At 47.0% G+C, this 8,383-nt stretch overlaps 1 protein-coding gene across 1 annotated transcript; it reads right to left on the bottom strand.

Annotated features, from left to right (window-relative positions):
- Positions 1-3,187: 3,187 nt before the first annotated feature.
- Positions 3,188-7,017, bottom strand: Sowahb (sosondowah ankyrin repeat domain family member B). The gene has a single exon (XM_004647429.2). It carries the CDS (start codon positions 6,748-6,750, stop codon positions 4,516-4,518), a length of 2,235 nt encoding a protein of 744 aa, XP_004647486.1. The 5' UTR covers positions 6,751-7,017; the 3' UTR covers positions 3,188-4,515.
- Between the last annotated feature and the right edge of the window lie 1,366 nt (positions 7,018-8,383).

The following is an 8,383-nucleotide window of genomic DNA, read 5'->3' as shown; positions in this document are numbered from 1 at the left end:
AAAGTGGTTAGGATAGATATATAGTTGCATTCTCTTAATGAATAGAATGATTTGTTCTAATGGTGTTTGTAAATAGGATCTCAAGTCCACATCTTGTACAGTAATCAACCACTGAGAAGAATATATGCAGTGTGTTATTTGTTGAAACTGTACTTCCGATTTGATTTGAAACTGTCTTATTGCTGTTTATCAATAAAATTTTGGAAAACAAAAAAGAATACACATTCCTCTCAGCTGCAAATGGGACATTCTCCAAAATAGACCATATATGAGCACATAGAACATGCTTAGGTAAATGGAAAAGAATTGAAATTACCCTATGCATATTATCTGACCATAGTGCAATGAAACTAGAAATGATTGACAAAAGAAATAACAAAACTCAAGAAACATGTGAAAATTAAATAACACCCTCCTGAACCATCAGTGAGTCACAGATGAAATTAAAAAAGAAATCAAACAATATTTACAATCAAATAAAAATGCAGATACAACTTACTGGAACCTGTAGGATGCAATGTTAAGTGAAATAAATCAGATACACGAGCTTAACTATTGCATGGTCTCTCATATGAGAAACCTAAAGTACAAATAATTTAAAGAGCAAGATAAAAGGTAGACAACAGGAAAAAGGGAGATAAATCTTTCACAATTAGGAATAGTGTGATTGAGTAAAAAGAATGAGGATGTGTTATATATCTGTATCCACTCCTCACAGTGAAAATAATCATTACATGCAAACATATGCTAATAAAATAATTTTCCAAAAGACTGCTTCTAAACATCTGAATTTAGAGCAACACTATTTTTCAGAGAAGAGCATTCACAATCCCTGCCTGCTTAGAAAGTGCCTACACTTTTGCATAGCATTAAAAACTTTGTTTAAGCTGGTGGTAGATATACTCTTTGTAGGGTTGGTTTGGTGGTCATGAATTCCTTTTTTTTTGTTCCTCGAATGCCTTCAGGGCACTTTTGGCCAGCGGGAGAGTTATGAGGTTCGAACTCCAGCAACCTGAGGCTGACAGCTTTGTGGAAGCAGCCACTTTAAAGGCCTGAGCTACGGCCAGGCCCCTCATGAATTTCTTCAGTTGTTCTTTTGGTGAATTTCTGGGATCATGATTATTATGTGTCTGGGTGTACATTTATCAGGATTGTGGCTAATTTGGCAACTTTCCATTTTTATCTTTGCCCCCTGCAGCCTTGTGCATGGGCCTTCTGTACCACAAATGGCAAAGTGTATGCTGCACCTGGGCCTCCCCATCCTGGAATGCTCTTGTAGAATGCCTGTCTTCCTCTGATCTCCTAAGGCCTACCTAACTACCCTTTTACTTCCTGACTTCTCTGTTCAGGTATGCATCAGAGCAACAATTGCAAATATTTCACTGAACTTTGTATTTTGAGCACTTACAGGTGGGGCATCTTATCAAATGCCCTATCATCCACAGTGCTGTCCCTGCATCCTCCAGCCTGAATGCAGGTGTCTGCTCACTTCCACGGTGCTGGGACTGTTCAGTGACTACCCTCACTCAGCCTCTTTCCCCAGCAGCCAATGAACTGTGAAGGCAAGAATTATGTCCCTACTATATTGGATGCTCTATGGACACCCACTACATTCAGTCAGGCAGAGTGGCAGTGCCTGTAGTTCCAGCTCTGCAGGAGGTTAAGGCTGGATAACCCAGGAGTTCTGGACCAGCCTGGGCAACATAGTGAGAAAGAAAGAAAAAAAAATCAATAAACTAAGATGAATTAAAAACATTTTCTCTAATCTCTAGATGTCCAAAGTCTTAAGAAAAATACAAATACACAATTTACTTAAGTAGGATGTGTCAAGAACCATGTTTGTCACAGGATTGGGGAACTCTGGTGAAGGAGCCATATGTCTGGTGTGGAAGTGTTCTCTGTGGGATCTTCATATAGGCTGCATTTGAGGTGTCTACCAGAAAAAGAGCAAAAAAGGGGGTTTCTAAGCTAAAGGAACCCAGCACCAAGACAAACTCAGAAGAGCACCCCAGTGGGTCTAGTGTGGCTACTGAGGCAATGGCAGGGAGTTGCTGGCAGGAGACTGCAGTGTCTTGGGTCTGGGAACATCCCTACTTGGGACTTCCCAACACTTCAAAGGGTCAGTCAGGTTTCTCTGTTCTTAACACATTCTTTAGCCAACCCCTCTCCAACGCAGTGAGTGTGGGCCAGGTAAGAGTTGACCATATCAGGCATGCTGTGTGAACAAAGGCCAGAGGGACTTGACATATCCTAATGAGAACCTATTTGAGACTTAGGATGGTATTGTAACCAGTGAGTAATCAGCCAGCACTTGTGTCACGTAAACCACACACTGAAGCAGAGGTCAAGAATGTGGTAGAACTACCACAGCTGGTTTCTTGGGATGGCCAGTATCATTCACATAAAGGTTCCTGGCCTCCATGAAGCCCTCTCTGATTTTCCCAGCCTAAAGACAGTCCTTCTCTCTGTTTTTTCCTTCTCCTCCCATAACTATCTCCCCCTTCGTACTCTTTCTTTCTTTTGAAATCCAGAGCACTTAATTTTGCATTTGTGACACCTAGAAATTTTTTCTTATGCTGCAGTTGTCTGTCCTCAGTCCTGAAACCACTTTTTACCCTATTGCTAACTTTATAAGCTTTTATGTGATACCATGCATCTTTAACAGATCCCTTGTGAATAAGACAAGGTAAAAAGCAAACCAATAACATAAGATTTTATGTTTAAAGAGGAAAAAAGTCACCCACTTTTATATATCTCACAGCACTTTGAAAACTTGTTAGATAATTTTAGATAGTTATATCAACATGGGAGGAAAAAAAAACATGAGAGAAAAGACTCATTGGCTTCTGATAGGTTGGTATTTACTACAGTGTTTACATAGATGTTTATCTTGCATTCTTTTACTCTAAACCACCTCCCACCATCAGTCATTCTCTTTTGCCCTTTCTGTCTTTTTTCATTTGTCAAATTTTCATCTTTAATGTAGATCTTGTTTTGAGGGAAAGCCTATAGATGTAATTATTGTCCCATTTTAAATTTCAAAGGAGATAGAGTCTGGGATTATATTTCATTAATAGAGCACTTGTCTGGTATGCATGAGTCCCTGGGTTCAATCCACAGCACTAAAAAGTTAAAAAAAAAAAAGATGTATTTATTTCAGCAAAAATAAAAAGTACAACTACAAAGAAGCAAAAATATTGGATACTCAATGAGACACAATTTTGATCAAATACATTAAGAGCACTAAAAGCAATCAGCAGAAAGTACAGTATAATAAATTATAAAATATGTTCATGGGGGGACATAACCAAAAAAACATAAGAATGCAGCAACACTGCCACCGTACATGAAAACATTACCATAAAAGCTTAACAATTTCCACCTGAATGTTGAATTTTTCAGCCTTCTTTGGATCAATGCTCAGCAGTCTCACCATTCTGCTATAGTTTACAGCCTGGATGAGTCACTACTTCACCCAGCGGTCCAATGATCAGGCCCATCACAAGCAATTAAATGGAACACTTCCTGTTAGATACACAGCACTTCAAGGCTAATATTTAATCTTAATTGGCAACAAGTTTAGTGCAAATAAAATATATTTAGCAGCTCAGAAAAGTTGTGATGGGTAGCTATTCTCATCCTACCACATATTCTTATTGCTTCCCTAGAGAGAAAAATCATTTTTCTCTTTTATGAGGATCAACTCTTGACCATTTAAACCCACTGGAAACTACTAAGGATGATTCTGCTTGTTGTACAGGGAATTTCCCGATTGTTTCAGTCACTATGCAAATGAACCATGTGGTTTTTCTATTCATAAAGTTTCATTCAGTTGCTACAAAAAAGCAGGGCCTAACAGCAGTCATTTCTCAGGGCAAGAAGTGAAGGTCACAGCTGGGTCTCTTCCACCCAATTCTCTGGTCAGTGGAGAAGACACTCAGAAAAGGCGTGGATCATGTCCCACATCAGCCACCACAGCTGGGATGAGAAGAGGGCTCTAGGACAGGGCTGCAGAACTCCTCAATCAAGTTCCACTCTCAAGTAATAATCTTAGTGCACTCATTTGAGTGCCAAAAGCACATAGAGACAAAGATAAAGCCATCTGATTTCAAACCTGGTGCTCTCCACTCAGCCAAAATTTCTTCAAATGAAGAAAAGCCAGAGAGGATTTTGTCTGAGTTTTGTCAATACCTCAAATTATGTCTCTTTTTCTCAGACTTCTGTTTCTTCTCCTGCCAAAGCCTCAGACTGCGTTTGCAGAAAGCAGTGTGACTTACTGTGCCCAGATTCACCCAGGCAGAAGAGAAGGAAGAATGACCCTTGGGTTTTGAGGGCCTGGCTCCATCCCCTGGTCCAGATTTCAAGGACAGGTTCAAAAGCTAAAATGACTCCTAGTCCACTCCAACCTCCCTCATTAGCAGCTCCTCCACATTTTTCTATCCCTTAACTTGGAATTCTTTCACTGTGAAAGCTCAAAGATGAGGGAGTGGCAGCAGAACTTGAGACAGGGGCTACCTAGTCAGTGTACTCTTCTTGCTCCCTTGGGGTGCAGAATTTCTCATGATGGTTGGCGAATTTCCACTTGTGCTGATTTTTGAGTAGTGCAGCCAAGGACGTCTTTCGGGTAATGTGTCTCTTGGTTTTTCTGGTAGGGGAAGAATTTTGGACTAAAGGATGTACGGGGAAAATGGGCTTGCCTCGAGGAGCTCCCAGTAGCTGCCATATTTCCCCAGAGGTATTGCTGGTCAAGTACTGCCAGGGTTTCTTTCCACTGCTGTCCCGGACATTCACCTGAGAAGCCAGTCTTTGCACCAGCAATTTGATAATTCCCTGATGGCCATGAATGGCAGCAAGGTGCAGTGGAGTATACCCACAACTGGACTTCACATTTACATCGAGCGCAATCCCAGCCTTCCGAGCCCCAGAGACCAAGTCCTGGAGAGCGCGGAGGCTTCCGTGCTTGGCTATCCAATGCAGAGCAGTGTAGCCAGTCAGGAAGTCCCTGTGCAGAGCCAGCTGGGGGTCCTCCCAGAACAAAGCTAACACCTGAATCCAGGAGCCCCGGGCAAGCTTCACAATCCATTCATGTTCCCTGGGTTCTAAGGGGACCAGGGATGACTTGTGCTCAAAAGGTCTGTGAGGTACCAAGGTTGCAAGCTCCTCCCCACCGGGGACCCGCCAGCTGTGTGATCTACCAGGCTCAGCCACAACAGCCTTAGTGGCAGCTGGTTTGGGTGTCAAAGCGGCATCTACCCTTGGGCTGGGCACTGGTCCTGCCTTAGAAGGTTTCCTGGGTCGAGGAGGGCGGCGAGTCCTCTTCAGCGAGTCGTCATTGAGGCACTCCTCATCGGAGGAGGACCGAGTGGCTCTCCCTGCCTGAGGACTCCTCCTGAAGGACCTCCGAGGCCTGGTAGCTGGCCAGGGCAAAGGCTCTTCTACCCCTTCTGGGGACTGCGTACAGGGGTGGCTGCCCCTTCCGAAGTCCTGAGGTCTCTGGTTGGCAATGGTTTTCTTTGGGAATGCAGAGAGGCCCAGGTCTGGATTCCCAGGTTCTCTCGAGTCTTGGATTCCTGGGGCAGCTTGTAACCCCTCTTCCGAGCCCCCGGGGGACTCAGTGGGCTCGCTGCTGCTCTCCTCGCTGCCATGGCTCTCCTGCTCTACAAAGTCTTCTAGATCCTTTAGGGACAGCTGGCAGCGAATGCTTCGAAAGACGGTCGGTGAAGGTTTCCCCAAGCAGGATTCCGAGGACTGGGCGGGGACCCCGGGAAAGAGACCCTGAGAGAACAGAGAGGGCTCTGCCTGTGCAGTGTCACAGACTCTGATGTCAGGCTCTGAGTACAGCTGAAAGAAATCATCTGGCAGCACCGACCAGGCCCGCACTGGACCCTGGCCGGCGGGCTCAGGCATTTGCTGGTGCCTGGCCACCCACTCTCGAGTGCGCTGCAGCTGCAGGTGCACAGTCTCGGGGTACGGGTAACTCTGGGTCTCCCGCTCCGACCTGTCCCGGGTCCGGGGCGCAGGGCTGTCCCACGGCAAATGTGGCGTCTCGGAGCTCGAGGTCCCCGGGGTCAAGGGCTCCAGCCTGTCCCGGGCGGAAGGTAGAGGGTGGTGGCGCTGCAAATGCAGAATCTCGGGGCTCGGGCTCGGGCTCGGGCTCGGGCTTGGGGTCCCCGGGGTCCCCGGCACTGGCCTGTTCCGGACAGGGGGCGCGGGGTGCTGGAGCTGCAGATGCAGAGTCTCAGGGTTCGGGGTCCCTGAGGTCTCTGGGGCCGAGGGTGCAGGGTGCTGGGGCTGCAGATGCGAAGTCTCGGGGCTCCGGGGCTTGGGGTGCGAGGTTCCCGGGGTCACCAGCTCTGGCCTGTCCTGGGCATGGGGCGCAGGGTGCTGGCGCTGTAGATGCGGAGTCTCGGGGCTCGGAGTCCCTGACTGGTCCCGGGCAGTCGTGGGATTCGGCCGTGCTGCGCGTCGCTGCGGTCTCGAGGCCGCCCCCTGTCCCGTCCCCTCCCCCACAAGGTCCCGGTACCTGCGCCGCAGCACTACGCACTTGGTGCCGTCTGAGTCTTGGCGCACAGCCGCCACCGAGTTGACGAAACCCTTGAAAAGCTCCCGGCGGCGCTCGCGCAGGTCGGGGGTCGCGGCGGGGTCGCGCAGGAAGCCCTTGAAGTGGTTGAGCAGCGCGGCGTTGGTCACCCGGCCCCCTGCCTGGCACAGGAAGTCCAGCAGCGCCTCCTGGCTCAGCTCCCGGGCCATCACTGCCGGCGTCCCGGCCCCCGCCAGGCGGAGGTCACCTGCACTCCGGGCAGCGCGCCCGGAGCGCGCCTGGGAGGCCGGGGGTCCCCAGGGGCGACCCTGGCGGGAGAGGGAGGCTCCCAGGCAGTCCTGGGGCTACGCGAGTTCCCGCCGCGCGAGTTCCCGGGAGAGGTCGCAGTCGGTTTCACCTGCGCCCTGGCGACACCTCCTCTCGACCCGCCCCCGCCGTCCCTCCTCCCTCTGGGTCTCGCCCATCGCCTCCGAGCTGCGGAGGTAAGTGGCGGCAGGTAGGTGACTGGTGGCTTGGGGACAAAGGCCACGAAGTGGGTCCCGCGTGGGTCCCGCGCTCTCGGCGCCACACAGGTTAAGGCTGGGTCGATGAGGGAACGAGATCCCTGCGGTATCTCCAAAAGGACTTTTTTTTTTTTTTTTTCGGAAATTGTCTTGGGAAGCTGCTGGGAAATCGCTGCTGGATTTTCATTGCCAGTTTCTCTAGTTAAGGTATTTGATACCTGGAGTTACTTTGTCTTTGTTTAGTTGAAACTTCATGAACAGAAGACATTTGTAGAGTGTTCTGCGTTTTCTTGCTTACGGTAAAGCTTTGTAAGTCCCCACCCGCACCCACCCCAAGAAACACACACTGAAAATGTCGAACACAGTGCAGGCCAGCCTGATCTGGCACTGCACTACTTTGTTAGAATGATTGCTTCTCTTAGTCTCCAAGGAAGACATGTGAACTGCGCCCTTGTTCAGAGACCTGTGTAGATCAGCTAAAGAGTGGAGTTGTCTTTTTCATTCGCTTTGAAAAAGACATTAGATACCTTGGTCTTAACCATCCAGTAGAAAAGTATGAAGATGAAATATAGGAAGTAAAGCCATGTTGTTGTGTTGAGCTGTGGGGGACTCACGTCAATAATTTCTGACATTGCCAATTAAACAGAAGACCCAATGCTATTATGGGCTTCTGTACTCTTTTAGAATATTTTGCTGAGTTTACACACCTATAATATTTAACAACGGAACTTAAAAAAAAATTGGGGTATAACTATGAATGTCCATTTTGTATCTGTGTATTCAAAGTGGTTGGGATAGATATATAGTTGCATTCTCTTAATGAATAGAATGATGTTTTCTAATGGTGTTTGTAAGTAGGATCACAAGTCTGCATCTTGTACAGCAATTAACCACTAAGAAGAATATACGCAGTGTATTATTTGTTGAAACTGTACTTTCGATTTGATTTGAAACTGTCTCATTGCTATATGTTTATCAATAAAACTTTGAAAAGGAAAAAAAAAAGACATTAGAATTACATCGAGCGCGCACACACACACACACACACACACACAGAGCTGCTGCTGCTAGCTCCTTTTGTTTTCATCTTGCGATGGATCTTGCCTCACTTTTTTAATCAGTCCTATTTACAAGCACAAGTTACTCCCAAGGGTTTGATCTCTGCCTTTACCTATCTTAGCCTGGAACTTATTCTGTACTGCTGACTTCCCATTTCTTTCCATTACAAGGTTCATATTTATCCTAGCCCCAATTTCCACAGATTATACATATTTCTCAAAAATCTCATGCCTGCTGCATTTCCTATTCCATGTTCTCCATTTCCTCTATTATTTGATTC

This window comes from Octodon degus, unplaced genomic scaffold, assembly GCF_000260255.1.
Source record: "Octodon degus isolate 3935 unplaced genomic scaffold, OctDeg1.0 scaffold00305, whole genome shotgun sequence".
Classification (NCBI taxonomy): domain Eukaryota; kingdom Metazoa; phylum Chordata; class Mammalia; order Rodentia; family Octodontidae; genus Octodon; species Octodon degus.
Note: the sequence above shows the minus strand (reverse complement) of the source record. Positions and strands in the feature narration are given on the sequence as shown.

What these genes read in the sequence shown, in the direction of transcription:
- Sowahb (XM_004647429.2), bottom strand. Translation starts at nt 6,750, where the DNA reads ATGGCCCGGGAGCTGAGCCAGGAGGCGCTGCTGGACTTCCTGTGCCAG.